The sequence below is a fragment of the Pan paniscus genome, chromosome 10, assembly GCF_029289425.2.
Source record: "Pan paniscus chromosome 10, NHGRI_mPanPan1-v2.0_pri, whole genome shotgun sequence".
NCBI classification, from domain to species: Eukaryota; Metazoa; Chordata; class Mammalia; order Primates; family Hominidae; genus Pan; species Pan paniscus.
Genome location: NC_073259.2, coordinates 127,862,851 through 127,879,101, shown reverse-complemented (window position 1 = coordinate 127,879,101; position 16,251 = coordinate 127,862,851). Strand labels below are relative to the sequence as shown.

Genomic DNA, 16,251 nt, shown 5'->3' with positions numbered 1-16,251 from the left:
GGAAATGATTTGGCCAAAGATTCAAAATTATATTAAACATCTGGGACTATATTCAGCAGCCAACTTTCTAATCAATTCTATGAGTGTGGTGATTGCAGTTATGCTCATTTTCTGAGGGTGAAGTTTGGATAGAACTAAAAAGGGCGGTTGGCAGGAATCAAAAGAGATGAAAGCCTCAGGACAAAGAGTTAGAGGCCCAGGTGGTTCATGACTGAGAGTTTGGAAATGATTTCTGGTGTCTCATTTCAGAGAAAATAAATATAGCCAACTCTGTTCATCCGTGGTGATGGAACATTCAACTACAGCACTGGCAGTTTGGGATCTAAGACCACCCTTCCAGCACTTCAAAATTCTGACTTATAAAGGACACACACAAAGAACAGATAGCCAGATAGAGACCAAAATACCCACTTTATTCTTGGCAGGGCAAGCACCCAGTAAGCTCTGATGCAGGGCTCTGGTAAATTTGCCCATCCTACCAACAGAGAAGAATGGTGGCCTCCCCTCATGAACGGGGTCGGAGGGGGGCCTTGCCACAACAGGGGGCCTGATGGAAATAAGGGGGACAAGAGTGTTTGGTTGGTTGAGTGCCTGCTATGCCTGTGCCTAGGCAGTAAAAGGGGAAGTTTTAAGTTTGGCCCTTACTTTCAAGACATAGTAATTCTACCTTCTAGTAAAACATGGCCAAATAAATGTCTGCTTTTCATGAGCCAGATAACCTCCTTCTTCCTCATTGGAGGAGTGAGTAGAAGGGTGAGACTAGCCGGGTGCGATGTCTCCAACCTGGGCGAAAGAGCGAGACTTCATCTCAAAAAAAAAAAAAAAAAAAAAAAATTAAGAATAAATCTTTTCACTGTTGGAGAAAAGTTTTGAGAGGCCGAGGTGAGAGGATCACTTGAGGCCAGGAGTTTGAGACTAGCCTGGGCAACATAGCAAGACCCCTGTCTCTACCAAAAAATAATAATAATAAAAGCTAGCTGGGTATGGTGGTGTGCACCTGTAATCCCAGCTACTTGGGAGACTGAGGTGGGAGGATTGCTTGAGCCCAGGAGTTCAAGCTTATAGTGAGCTATGATTGCACCCCTGCACTCCCTCCTGGGCATCAGAGTGAGACCCTGTCTCTAAAAAAAAAAGTTAGAGAAAAGGATACTAAAGAGATAAAAGGGTACTAAAGAGATCGGGAAGGCAGCAAAGAATGAATCCAGTCTGATGTGTTATTGGGTGTAGGTAATTCATGGCGGAAGGTGCTGAAAGGGAACGTTGCCTGGGCCTACAGCAAGCAGGTGCTGATGAACTAGCTCCTTTGCTATTATTTAAATGTGTCCTGGTTGGGCCAGATGTGGTGGCTCACACCTGTAATCCCAGCACTTTGGGAGGCCAAGGCGGACGGATCACTTGAGGTCAGGAGTTCGAGACCAGCCTGGCCAACATGGTAAAACCCCGTCTCTACTAAAAATACAAAAAAAGTATCCAGGCATGGTGGCAGGTGCTTGTAATCCCAGCTACTTGGGAGGCTGAAGCATGAGAATTCCTTGAACCCGGGAGGCGGAGGTTGCAGTGAGCCGAGATCATGCCACTGCACTCCAACCTGGGCAAAAGAGCGAGACTGAGTCTCAAAAAAAAAAAAAAAAAAAAATTCCTGGGGAATATCCACCAGGGTGAAAAATTGGGTATATCCAAATTCAGCTTTGCAAAGAAATGCACTCATGACTAGTTGCAATTTGAAACGTTCCTCTTCTGAGTATTTCTAGCCTATGTAGGTGTTTCACAGATTGCTGAGTACCTAGACTGAGAGGGAGAGAAAAAAACAAAGTAAAGCTAAAATGTTAAGAAGTCTGGTTAAAGTGCAATCCAGAAGTGAGGGAAAGCATCTCTAAAAGTATGAATCTTTGGGGAAACATAACTTGATTACCAAAAACTTAATATTAAGCAGCCTCATAGGAACATGGCTTTTGGGTATGGCGAGAGCCAGCTAGAGCTCACATCTCCATTGAAATCCACCACCAGAGAGGTTATCTGCTTAGTTGTTGGCAGCCAGACCCTGGCATTGTTTAGATTGATTGATGGAAGACTACTTTGGGAATGCTGGCTTCCTTATTCATTGACTTTAAAGACAGCATTGTAAAAATTGATCACCAGCCCAAATCAATGTTACCCTGAAGTATTTTTATGACTTTTTGGGGAGGCAAAGAGATGGGATAATTTTTGATTTATTTAAGTCTATTGCAAACTGGATCTCCTTTGTCTTCTTTTTGAACTACCTTTTTTGTTTTTTTGAGAGAGAGTCTTGCTTTGTTACCCAGACTAGAAAGCAGTGATGCAGTCACAGCTGACTGCAGCCTTGACCTCCCAGACTCCGATGATCCTCCCATCTCTCCCATGTGCATCACCACACCCGGCTAATTTTTTGTATTTTTTGTAGAGACAGGGTTTTGCCATGTTGCCCAGGCTGGTCTTGAACTCCTAGACTGAAGTGATCCACCTGCTTTGGCCTCCTAAAATGCTGGGATTACAAGTGTTAGCCACCAGGCCCGGTCTTGAACTTCGTATATACAGTGTGTTGTGTGGGCAAGTCATGCCTGACCACTTCCTAGTGGGAGGGGAGAAACTAGAGGGCTTGCCTGAGGCTTTAGGCAATGTAATCTGTTCTCTTGGGATCAATTACTTATGCATATTTAGTAGCCAGCTCTATTTGCTGATCACCTAATCTGTTCTCTTCGTTCATTCCCATGAGACTTCGATATGGGATATCTTCCTCTTCTTCCCATTGCAGCCTTTTCTCTCAGAATTGTTCCCATGATAAGAACTCCCATCAAAATCTCTGCTCTAACATCAGTTGTCAGATTTTGCCACTGTTTTTTTTTTTTTTTTTGAGATGATGGAATCTCACTCAGCTGCCCAGGCTGGAGGCAGTGCCACCATCTCGGCTCATTGCAACCTCTGTCTCCCGGGTTCGAGGGATTCTCCTGCCTCAGCCTCCCGAGTAGCTGAGATTACAGGAGCACCCCACCACTCCAGGCTAATTTTTGTATTTTTTTTAGTAGAGAGGGGCTTTCACCATGTTGGCCAGGTTGGTCTCAAACTCCTGACCTTAAATGATCTGCCTGTCTCTGCTTCCCAAAGTGCTGGGATTACAGGTGTGAGCCACTATGCCCAGCCACATTTTGCCACTTCTTTCTGTAACCTGCATGTGGAAAAACTCAAACTGTCTTTCCTCCACTCTCACACCACAACTGTCAACACCACAGAAGACTTCCGTGACCAAATATGTGGTCACCACCAAGCAAGCAGTAAATTCTGCAGTGGACACCACTAGGCGTCCTCCAGTTCAGTTCCGGCGCTATCCGCCTGGAGATAGGGCTCAACCCCACAGGCGGAGGGCTCAGTCCCCAAGAATGTCCCCTCTTCAGGCACCAGTTGCAAGTCCAGGCCTCTGGAACTTCTCGCTGACTGGCTTCAAATTGGGGTTCCTGCAGCCCCCTCTTTGAGTTCAATTAATTGGCTAGAGCTGCTCACAGAACTTGGGAAAACACATTTACTGGTTTATTCTAAAGGACATTGCAAAGGATAAAGATGAAGAAATGCATAGGGCGAGGTATGGGGGAAGGGTTGCGAGCTTCCACGCCTTCCCTGGTCGCCCTCCAGGAACCTCCACGTGTTCAGCTATCCGGAAGCTCTCCAAACTCTGTCCTCTTGGGACCTTTCATGGAGACGCCATTGGATAGGCATGATCAACAACCATGTAGAAATGGGGTTGCACAAAAAGGCTATGATCTAATCCTCATAGGCTGAGTGGGGAATCCCAGCAAGGCCTGTTTGTTCAGATCCTTCTGTAGCATTCATTCCTCCAGGTGATGGGGCAGGACCCCTTTTGAAATGGGGTCTTCTGACCTACAATCAGACAAGGCAGAGGAAATTTCTTTATGGCCAGCTCCAAGTCAGAAAGGTGGGGGAAGATTAGAGTCCTGCCTTGAGCAGATGAAAGGAGGGCTGGAGGAGGTCAGAGAGAGAGAGATTCTGTTTTTCAAGGCCTGCTTCTAAAGCCTAAAGCACCCCGAAATAACAAAAGATTGTAACAAGGACTATGGGAGTCATGAGCCAGGAGCCGTGGACGAAAACATATATATATCTCATAATATTTCAAACCTGTCTCCTGTTAATCCCATCCTCTCTGTTTCTGTTATCATTTCCTTAGTGTAGAATTTGTCATGTTGACTATTGTAGACTTGTCTTTTAGAGTTTCTAGCACTAGCCTCTTCCACCCATCACTATTGAGATGATTGTATCCGTCTCAGTACTGACACTAACCCAGCACTCTGGTTTTACATCTGTCAATCCATCAAGACTTCACTTTCACTTTCTTCCCTGCCTCATTATTCACTATGCTCTTGGGCCATTGCTCTGACTTCTGGGGCTTTTCTAAAGTAGCACTTTTCCCCACTCCAGCCCATGAAGATACCTTTTAACCAGCTCTTGAGATTAAATCCCCTCCGTGACACTTTCCTGCAGGAACTTGCAAAAAAGTACTGCATTCCCCACTGGCAAAACTTGCCACCAGTCAGTTTATGTATTCTCTGCTTTTCACACCCATATCTTGACCTCTAAACAACACACATATTCTCCTCTTCATTTATTTCACAGTTCTGTCTTCATAACATTGATAAGTATGATCACATTAGTGCTCTAGATTTTAAGCAACTGGAAGATAGCTATTTTTTTGGTACTCTTCCTTTAAATTTGAACATAGCATCTAATTAGTCAATTAACATTTTTTTAAAAGGATGAGGGACATCATGGTAGAGAGAACGAAGTTGAACATGTTTTTGGTTGAATATTAGCGCATGCCCACTGTATTCTAGGCACAGTCCTGATTCATTATATCATCACACAATAATTATTTATGTGCCTTCATCCTTTATGACACAGTGCTGGCTCTTATTCATCTCCCATTTCTGCAATCCATGGTGATGATTAAAAGTCTTAGGAGTTTTACTAGGCTCAGTATTTTTTTTTTTTAATATGCTAGTTCTTCATGAATACATTGGGTACTCTGAAGCATATCATTTCCTGGGTTTCCTGAAGTGGTATGTTGCGTGGAATGGCACATTAGGTCTAAATAATTATCCTCTATGTAAGGTTCTTGTTTTTCATTCATTCTCTTAAAAAATAGATATTAAACATTAAATAAGGACAGCCAGGTATTGTTTGAGGTGTTAGTGGGCTATGCTAAAAAATCAAAGGTGGGAATGAGGCAGCTGGAGCTCAAAGGAGCATGTTAGAAGGAGTCCCAAGAGGACAAATCCATTTGGTTCTTCTTTCCTTGTTTTTTTCCGAATATTTTTGAGGATGATAATTTTTTCCCCTCAAAAGCTTTTAATGAATGTTAGGATTAAAAAAGAGAGAGAGAGAATTTATAGAAGAGAAATTAACTATAGCTTCTAAAATAGCTCTTTGTTTCTGAAAGCCTTGATTCTGCTATCTATTTTATAACTGAAAAAAAACAAAAACAAAAACAAAAAACAACCTCAAGAAGTTACTTGTATAGCCTCTGCTACTAAGGAGACTGTGTTCTGATGTTACCTCAAACAGGCTGATTTATTAAAATATTTAAAAATATATGTGGAAATATTTTTTTCTATTTTTTTTTTAGTGGCTTTTCCCAGTGAACAATAGGTCTTACTATATGATTTCTTATTTGTCATTAGTGAATGTGGTGGGTATGTGGCAGCGGGGGGAGCTGATGATTTCATAATACTGTATCAGAAATGATTAATGTAGGTACTTATTAACATATTTCTCAGACAGAACAATCTTGACTTTTAAAACCTCTTCATTTAATTCAAACATCAAGTACCCTGTTTGTGGCCTGTGTTATGTTAGGTGCTCTCTTTACAAGACCTATTTTCTTGCTATTTAATTATATATCTGCTTAGCAAATATTTACTCTGCACCTACTAGGTACCTGGCACTGTGCTGTGTACTGAGGTGCCATGTGTACCTCCATCAACATAGACTCAAGATCAATATGATTTCAGTGAACTAAAAATACCTTTATTGAAGCAAAAAAAAATCACATTTTGTAAGGATCAAAAAAGAGACATTTTATATAAGGTACAAGAAATAGAAGAATTATATCCCCAAGATATATGTGATCACATACTTGTTAGTTTTTGGACGTGACCAGAGTTTACACAATCCTTAAAAATTGCAGCAACCAGATTTTAAAGTAGTTCTCTAATCTCTCTTTCTGTGCCCCATTAGATGTATATTGGATCTTCTCATTCTGTCTGTCTTTTGACCTCTCATGTTTTCCGTCTCTTTGTCTCTGTGTGTTGCATTGTACACAAATGCTTCTTGAACTGTGGTGTGCACATGAATCACCTGGGGACCTTGTTACAATGTAGGTTCTGATTCCATGGGTATGGGGCAGGGCCTGAGATTCTTAGAGAATTAAATTCTAACCAGCTCCTGAGTGATGGTGATAATGCCAGTGTGTAGACCATAGCTTAAGTATCAAGGTTCTATGTGATTCCCTCAGATCTAACTGCTAGTTCACTAAGTTTCTCTTCAGCTGTATCTAGTCTGCTATTTAACATATTCAGTGAATTTTTAACCTTAAATTCAAAAACAAGACTTTTTATTTCTGGAAGTTCAGTTTGGTTCCTTTCAAATGTACCTGGTTCTTTTTCAAAGTGTCATGTTCTTTGATAAGAATTTCTACTAATTTACCTTGATAATAAAAACTTGTTTCATGGCTCATTTTAGATTGTTCTTTTATCTGCAGTTTTTGGAGGGCTAATTCTCCCATTTCTTGTATCTGTTGTTGCACCCGTAAGGTGTAGTTGTTGATTTTTACTTTTTAATTGTGAATTTATTTCTGGTAGGGATTGGAAGGAGGTTGTTGGGGTGGGGGTGGGGTGGGGAGAAAATCCTGCGTGCCCTGGGTTGCAAAAACACCCCTACAAGTTGTTCTCCACTTGCATCTGCCAGTGCTCCAAGGGCTCAGTGATCCTGGACCAGTAGTCATGTTAATTTCTTGAATTGTAACAGGATACTGTAAATGTGGACACTGTACCTGAGGTTACTGCTTCTTCCTATCTGCTTTATTTCCTTTCCACTGAAGGGCCCTGGACAAGGGTAAACATCTCATCACTTTCTGGATGGCAGAATATTTCCACTTCCCCCACTTCTTTTTGGCTTAAGGCTGTGGCTTTTTCCTCTGCCTGAATGTGGCCCTAAGAAGCCCTTCTTTTCAAACTTTCATGTTGTACTTGACCGACTAGCTGTCTAGAGGTTTATATCCCTAGCTTTTAATCTTTGCTGTGAATATCTTACCTGTTACCAGCTAGTATATTTCACATTGACTTCTCTTTCCCTTTTTTTTTTTTTTTTGATACGGTGTTTCGCTCTTGTTCCCCAGGCTGGAGTGCAATGGCACGATCTCGGCTCACTGCAACCTCCACCTCCCAGGTTCAAGTGATTCTCTTGCCTCAGCCTCCCAAGTAGCTGGGGCTATAGGCATGCACCATCACATCTGGCTAATTTTTTTGTATTTTTAATAGAGATGGGGTTTTACCATGTTGGCCAGGCTGGCCTTGAACTCCTGACCTCAGGTGATCCACCTGCCTCACCCTCCCAAGGTGCTGGGATTACAGGCATGAGCCACTGTGCCTGGCCTACTTCTTCTTCCTTTTAACTTGAAGATTATCTGCCCCTTTTTCTAATCTTAACCGCATTAAGCTGGCTTTGAGCATGGCAAGAGTTTTATAGATGAATCTTATTTTATAGTACAGGATTTCAAAATCATAATTATTTCACTGAGGGTGGCTTTTACCCTCCATTAATTATACTTCTCACTCAGAAATGGAATTCTGTTTTGGTCTCCTAAAGATAAATTAGTATATAGTGGAAAGGAATTAAAGTTCTACTAGGAATTAAATGATATGATTAACACAAACATCCACATGGATGTGTCTCTGCCCTGTGCAGGAAAGAAGAACATTCAGTACAGATTCTGCTGTATGTCACTAGCTTTCAAGACCTGCAGGTTCTCTCCTAAGCATGCAATTCCTGTGAGCAGTAGCAATAATAGCAGGCCATCTTTGTGGAGTGATTACTGTATGCTAAGAACTGTGGTAAACACTTTTATATGGATTATTTTATTTAAACCTCCTAATAGTCCATTGAAATAGATATTGCCATGTTGAAAACTGAGGTTCAGAGAGGTTAAGTGACTTACCCAGTGTCACAGAACTAGTAAGTGGTGGAGCTGGGATTTGAACTGAGATTCCAGAACAATTGCCATTAACCACTTTGCTTCCATATTAGTATCATCTGCAAATCTCTCTCCATAAATTTCCTCAGTCTTTATCTGAGTTTCCTTATTTCAGGAAGGAAAACTTCTCTTTTTGATCCTTATGAAATACAATTTCCATTAAAGCTTTTTTTTTGGCTATTAAAAAATGTACCGGATAATTGAAATCAGATTGGATTTGAGCCTGTGTTGATGGAAGTACACATGGGATGTGGGCTGAAGTGTTCAATCTAATTTTTCTTTCCATCAGCTAATTTTTAAAGTATTAAGCAAGTAGATTCTGACACTAACAGGGAAGATTTAAATTCTCTTGAGAGACTGGAGGTGTTAAATAATTTTCTGGTAGTGCACATTTTACATCTTAAATCTTCCTCACTCTCCCACCTCATCTCAATGTACCTGAAGCTCTGGGAATGTTCTTTTGTACTTCTCAGGAACAGCCAGACCTCTGGCTTCATCTCCTCTCCCCTCCACATCCCTTCCCTGCTCCAATTACTTCCCAGCGCCACTTGGATGTTGTTGTCATCGGGGAACTTTGGAAACAGCCAGATTTTTTTGGAGTCTGTAAGCAGAAAACAGACTGCTTGCTGCTCATATCTGGCACCCAGCTTTGTCCAGAAAACGAGGAGTTAAAAAGAAGTCTGGGCTGTGAAGGGCTGTGACAACTGTCCTAGGGGGAGCTCTAGCGAGCCCTGGCGGGCAGTGACTCATGCTGCTCTGTCACTGGGATCAGCACTGGCCCCTGGCAGGCAGGCGGCAGCCAGGTGGGGTTACAGCCAGAGCACGCACGCACGGAGCCGGGAGCATGCAGCCTGCACTGCGGGGGATGTGATGCTCGGCTCTAACTCGCCTGGCTGGCCCGCCACGGACGCCTCAGCTTGCAACCATGGTAACGTTTCTGGCGGGGGACACCCCCGGGAGCCCACCGCGATGGGCAGCCTCCTGGTGACTGATGGACGAGTGTCCACCTCCCTGACCGAGAGCGCTTAGTAGGTCGGAGGAAGTGGAGAGGATGTAACACGCCCCCAGCCGGGAGTGAAGCCCTGAGGAGGTAGGAGCCGCATATGTCCATCCGTGCATTCCCACCGTCAGCGCGCAGGGGTGCTGTAGATCACCGGTAGGAACTTTATTTGGCTGGTGCTTCATTATGCTGATTAAACTGCAGTGGATTTGATGGGCATGATTGCGCTGGGGAAGATGCATAATGAACTAAAAAAAAAAAAAAAAGGTGGTTAATAAGATCTTGGAGTCGACTTGTCCGGGTATGAATGAAGTAGACTGCAGTGGTATCCTAACAGGAGTTCCAGAACCTCACACATCCCTTTTCCTGGTCCTTCCTCTCATCCCGGTTAATCCATGAAATGTAGAAGTTCCATCTTATTTCAACGATTAGTGCTAATCATTAATAATTTAGACCTGTCTGGAAGAGGGAATCCATAGGTTTAGGTCTCCTAGCATCCTGGCACTAGCCAGCAGCTGCTCTGTAGGAGCCTTCTGGAAACAGCAGGAAGGAGCGGCTTCCCCACGAGTTCCCCAAGTGCTTTCGTTGGCCCAAGTGCTTTCGTTGGCCCAAGTGACCTGTTTGAGTTTGCTCTTCAGTTTACCCCAGGCGGGAAGGCAGTCTGTCTGCGGGTTGGTGGCCATGTTGGCAGAGAAGGGGTTAATCTCTTGTTGCTGTAGGAGCCGAGGTTGCGAGCTAGATTGAAAGCAGGCGCTGCAGTGCCATCGCCAGCGCCGAAGGAGTAAGACGATCTTCTCCGCAACAGTGTTGAATCCGGCTGAAATTTTTTTTCCTCCCCGCCTCCTTTCTTGTTTTTCTTTAACCAGCTCCTCCCCCCTTCGTTCCCACCCTCAAGTCTGACGATGACACCTCCAATTTTGATGAACCAGAGAAGAATTCGTGGGTTTCATCCTCTCCGTGCCAGCTGAGCCCCTCAGGTTTCTCGGGTGAAGAACTGCCGTTTGTGGGGTTTTCGTACAGCAAGGCACTGGGGATTCTTGGTAGATCTGAGTAAGTGAAAATTTGACTTTCTAAAGGGACCTGCATTGATGCAAGGCTTTTGGAGCCAAAGGTGGTGGTGGTGGGGTGGGGGAATAGGTGGGGGGAGTGCAGTGGAGGGAAGCTGCTAGTCGCCTGCATTGGGAAAGCAGTCTACCTGTTAGGGCTTTGCGGGGGTAGCCTGTTAATATTCTCGTTTTGCAGTGTGTAAGGTACCTGTTCCTGTCTGTGGTATGATAATTGTCAATTGGGTACTTTGGGTTAGTTTTCCAATCTTTGGTCTTCTTTAAAGGGGAGAGAGTGGGAGATTTCCAGCAGTGCAGATCCCCGGTCAAAGGAGAAATGTGCAGGAGTTAAGATGAGCTGCCCATCTATCTAACCATCTATGTATCTGTCTCTCAAGTGGGTGGATGGGGGTTGCTATCTTGGCTGTATAAAGAATCCTAAAAACCTTGTCTCATAAGCTAGAGGTTTCCTGATGGGTTTAACTGAGCTGCAAGTGGCTGAACCAGAGCTCTAACAGAGAGATGGTGCTCGGCTCTTCTCCAAGTATGCTGCAAGATCAGGGATCTGGCAGCTGAGCCTCTCTGAGCTGGTGGAGCGCTGGCGGCCAGAGAAAGCCCCGTTACTGTGAGCCACCAGGAGGGAGTGTGATGTAGCCGAGTCATTGATTCACAGAAACTGGGCTTCATAGGGGGAAAAAAACCAGGAGACTAGAAAATGGAAATATAAATATCAATGTAAACCTCTTGACCTGGTAGGTCTTTCTCCATTCTCATAAAAGCTATTGAAAAATGCATTAACAGAGCACTTGGAATTAGAGGGTCGAGGCTTCCAGGAGCCTCCTGGAATTTCTGTAAAATGCAGTAGCTTCTGTGGATGTGGGAGGTCAGTATCTTGCCTCATTCTCTCATGATACAATGACATTCTGTTTTCAGAGGAGTGAGTTCCCCAGAAGATCTTGGACTGATGGTGTTATTTGCCAGCCACGCTGGTCCCTGCACTTTCAGGTTCTCAGAGGGTAATGTTGGGTTAGTTGCTGCCCACTTAGGAGACGAGCAGAATTTGATATTCTTCTTGGCAGCATCTTTCCCTCTTTGTGGTATTTGTAGCTTAGATATCAATTTATAGGGATGTTATGTTGGTTCCTGGATGGTGTCTCCCTATGGGTGCTATTTTGACAGTAACGTTCCTGAAAAGATTTCAGGGTGTTGTGGGGAATTGGGCATTTGATACGAAATAAGGTTGTGGGCTGTGATTGAATGTGAGGGAGGTTTTTATGTTGCAAGATGTTGAAGTGGTCTTTCTTGATCCCCTCTCTGGGGGCTGGGTTTCAAATTCGGGTTGGATTTTGGTAGTGTTAGATGTGCCTCTCTGTCTGATTTGCTCCACAACCCCAAAGCAATCTGGATGGTGGTGGGAGAGGCAGAGAGCTAACTAGCTGTTGAATGTGCCTTCAGATGGGTTTGAAACGGCTCAGCAGGATTGGGAGGTTTTGCCATTGGCATCAAAGAGCAGGGCAGAAGCGGAGGCCTGATGTTGAAGGATGCATGGTTAGTGGGCAGTATAACCTTGACACACGCAGCACACTGAAGGTCACACGTTGTACGGGAAGGACATGTGTGGAGAGTTCTAGTTCTGGTTAGCAGTGGGCTGGCTGGGTCAGAATGCAAGCTTGCTTAGGGTGTTGGTCAGTGATCTGAAAGACCAGGGAGGATTCGAGGGAGTTAGATTTCAGGGGAAAAGGCAGAATGATATGGGAGATCTTAGGCATTGCAATTAATCTGAAGCAGTGTGTGATTAATTGCTTATTTTTCAGGAAGACTTGAATGACATCTTTCTGTTTCTCACAGAAAGCTCAGTTTAGGGAGCTCTCTGACAGGGACATCTCAGTATTAAGGCTGAGGCACTCGATAAATATTTGTTGATTTAATTTACCTATGATCCTTTCCTCCAGAAGTGTTTATATTGCTTATTGTATTTGAAGATGTGCTATCTCACCTCTGGTAGTTTAAACTATATCCTTAGAGCACAAAACGAGCTGCTGTTCCTGACCCAACAGAATGTTTAATAAGATTCTTATTTCAAAAAAGGTCCATGCAAATAAAACTGTGTATTTCTTATTTGGACGATGGCATCAGAGTATTCCTATCATTGGGGAACTTTACCGTTTTTTCAAAGCTTGGCAACGGGGTTGGAATCAGGAAGATTTTCTTTCATCTTGCGTCTTGTTATGTGATATTGCTATTGGACTTGGCTACTCTGCTGTAGGCAGCCCTGTGGGTGATACCTACAAGCATCATTTTAGAAATTCATCCACCTGTTGGATGTAGATGACCCTGGACATATCAGATTGTGATTAATTAGAAATCTAATAAAAGAGAGGCAGTGATGAAATTACTTAGCAGCTCCTGCAGTTTTATTGACAAAATTTACTTGGAGAGAGGGGGAGACATTTTCTGGGGGTACCACCTTTGCTGCCAGCGACCCTGTGTTTCTTCCTGAGTTTCTTTTTCTTTTCTCACTGTTTTCAGCATCACAGGTTTTTATTTACACACATTGATTACCTGTGCTGTTACTCATTCTTCACACCACTGAGGAAATTGCAGATGCTGCTGTACTGTGCTAGGTAAATTGACCTCAGATTTTTTACCAGTGAATTGAATGAAATGTTCAGAGGTGGAGCTGAATGAACGAGGAGTTTTTGTGGAGAAATTGGCAGTGAGAATGATTTAAATTCTGTGATAGCTCCTCGTTTTTTGGGATCCTTATTTTGGGACCCCAGACTATTTTTAAGCCATTGAGTGCATCATTATTTTAGGCTGAGCAAGAATCTTGATGACAGCGTTTCAATGGCTGAGGCGTAGTGGGAGTTCCTTGCAGCTTGAGTTGGTGGGAGCTGGAGAGTTTCTAGAGAACTAGGTTTGGTTGTCTTTGGGGTGGGGTTATGGTGAAATTAGTCTTGGAGAGTGAGTAGCTGTCTGATGCTGCTTTTCCTTTTTAACCAGCAAGAACCCAAACCAAATCCCCAAGCTCTGAATGCCTGGCTGTTCCTCTCAGCCTTTCTTTGCTTGAACTTGACAATAGTAGGGTAGTAACAGGAAACAGCATGTTAAAGTTTTAAAAATAAAATAGATCTCAGCTGTTTTCCTTCTCGTTAGCAAGGGGTACATTTATTTAGGTTTTTCCTTCTAGATTGAGGCACTGCCTCATTTAAGTTCTTGGTGAAGCCATGCATTTCTGCAAACCATAAGTATAAACTCTAGAACGGGGGTGTCCAATCTTTTGGCTTCCTTGGGCCACATGGGAAGAAGAATTGTCTTGAGGCACACATAAAATACACTAATGATAGCTGATGAGCTAAAAAAAAAAAAAACTCATAAAGTTTTAAGAAAGCTTACAAACTTGTAAGTTTTGAGCCACATTAAAAACCATCCTGGGCTGCATGCAGCCCCCGGGGCCGTGGGTTGGACAAGCTTGCTGTAGAAGGTAAAAATCAGTTGGTTTTATGTTTTTGTTTTAAACATGCTGGTTGTATGCTTTTGGAAGAGTTGGGGAACACTGAGGGTAATGGGATCTTGATGGGGCTGGAATTTGTGGGAAGATGGTGTCTGGGTAGGCTGTTTTTAGGAAGGGGCGCTCTCTTCCTTTTGATTCAGGGATTTTTCCTTTCTTTTCGGGTGGTTCTGAAAACACAGTGATGGATCCAGGCATTCAAACACCATGGAGGAAGGAAGAGTGCCTGTTGCCATTGCTTCCCAAATTTTCTGGGAACCAGTTTTTGGTGCCTCTTCCTTGCTCTACTGGGGCTTCTCTGCATGTCAGTTTCTTCAACTGCGAAGTGGAAGGACAGCGATACTTTTCTTACAGGACTTTTGTGGGGATGGATGAAATACGTAAAACACTTGGTCTAGTACCTGGCACATGGAAAAGCCTTGATAAATGTTCACTGTTGTTATTTTTGTTATTACTAATACACTAGTCCTTGTATGTATAGTGTCCTCCTATACACACCAAGAGAATATGGAAAGGACTCAGCAATGATTAGGTAGTCCAAAGTCATACCAGATTGGAAACCAAGCTTCCCAGGCCCTGGGACTTTTCTGCTAGAGACACTTCACGGTTCTGACCAACTACAAAGAGTTAATATGCAGTTGCCAAATACCTGTTGGAAAAGGTGGATGTTGGGGAGGAGTGGATTGGGGAACAGAATTAGAAGGTCCAGTCCCAGAATGGGTACCTTCCCATCAAGTTGAACAAGTCAAAGCAGGTTATGTTGAAACAACTGAGAGAAAGTAAAGCAAACACCATTGCTGCAGAATATCATGGTACAAATTGGACATCTTTGGGAGTTAGCGGAGTAAGGCAAAATCCAGTGAGGGACACTTAATGGGTAATGCCAATTCACAATTCTTGTTAAATTACATTGCTGATCTTCCTTGGAATGTCTGTCCATTCCCCCAAGTAGACTGTGATCTCAAGGCAAGGCTGGGTCTTATTCATCCTGGTTTTCCTGGAGCAGTAAATACTTGTGCTGGGACTGGGCTTATAAGCATACTAATGGAAAGTAAAATATTTGGGTTGGTTTTTTAAAAAGACAGTGGATTTGGATCAGTGGAGAGGAAGGTAGAGGGAATTTCAGGTGGGCAGGGTGCTAACAACAGCCCATCCTTACAGGGCACCAACTGCGTTCTAGGCTGTGTTCCAACCACTTTACACAGATGAATTCATTTAAATTGCACAACCAGCCCAAGAGGAAGGTACCATTATTATTCTCATTTTGGATGTGAGGAAACTGAGGCGCGGGGAGATCAAACAACTTGCCTAAAGTTATGTAGCTTTGAGTGGCTTAGCTGAGATTTGAACCCTGTGGGTATAAACGCCACAGACGGGAAATTTGTGTGGGGTACCCAGGTTCATGTGCTTGTCAGAAGTGGAAGCCATTTGTAGAGAATCACGAATGATGAGGTTGGGGCAGGGTGTGATGGGAGCTGACAGGCAGGTCTAAATGCTGGGATTCATTTTCAGTCTCTGTGTTTCTTGAGTAGGTAGACTGTATAGCTCTTGGATTTCTCAGATTTTTTCCTCTTTTCATTTAGAGACTCTTATCTGGTGTGTGTGTGCCCGCACACATACATAAACCCACGTGTATATACTCTTTCCCTGAATGTTCTTATTTGCTAAAGCTTAAGCTTGGCAAAGAGAGGAAACTGCACTGACCTTACTCTCCACCATATCTTCAGGCTGATCATACACAAGTTGCTTAATAAGCATTTGGTTAATCCATCTAAATCATTCTTATGGCTGCAACTCTCATTTTGTTGATGACTCTACTATCTATGTCTATTCACATCTACATTTTGTACTTTTGTTTGCCTCCCATCTGTCCTGGGATGGCTGATACCAGTGGAAGACAGCCTGAACTCTCCAATCAGTCCTGTTTCCTTTTTATGAAATACTTGGAGGTTGGAGGATCTTCCCTTAAAAAGTGTTTTCCTTTCTACATCCAGCCAAAGGTTCTTGGTCCTTGTGCTTGCTACCTATCCCTATTGGAAAGAGTCTTGCCTGCAATTTGATTTTTAAAATAGCAGCAATAACAGAGTCTTCTCTGCTACACGAAGATATGCATCTGCTGTATTTCCCAGACAAGTTCAAAAACCTTAACTAGCTTCTGCCCATGGTTATTGCTCTCAAGTGCCTTGTGTTGTTCCCATCCCCTCATTATCTGGATTAGATGTTTAACATTCGCCTGTGTGTGTTGTGTTGGATTTTCTCCTCTCCTCTTGCTCATTCAATTTCTTCCTTCTCTCAGCCAAGCACAGCTTGTTCTCCTACTTGCCTTATTCTGTTCTCTATTTAGACTGTGCGTGCCTGCCTTGCAGCCCTGGCAGGACCATTCCACCGCCTTCTCATTTGTCTTAAAGATACCTTTAGGAAA

The 16,251-nt window shown here is 43.4% G+C and overlaps 1 protein-coding gene across 7 annotated transcripts in view; it reads left to right on the top strand.

Moving 5' to 3' along the window:
- CIT (citron rho-interacting serine/threonine kinase) overlaps positions 1-16,251 on the top strand; it is a 191,451-nt gene that overhangs the window by 63,772 nt on the left and 111,428 nt on the right. For all 7 annotated transcript variants that reach the window (XM_003832401.4, XM_008957793.3, XM_034934622.2 and 4 more), the window contains exon 10: positions 10,142-10,325. In XM_003832401.4, the coding sequence (XP_003832449.1) occupies positions 10,142-10,325 (184 nt within the window). The remainder of the gene's footprint in view (positions 1-10,141; positions 10,326-16,251) is intronic.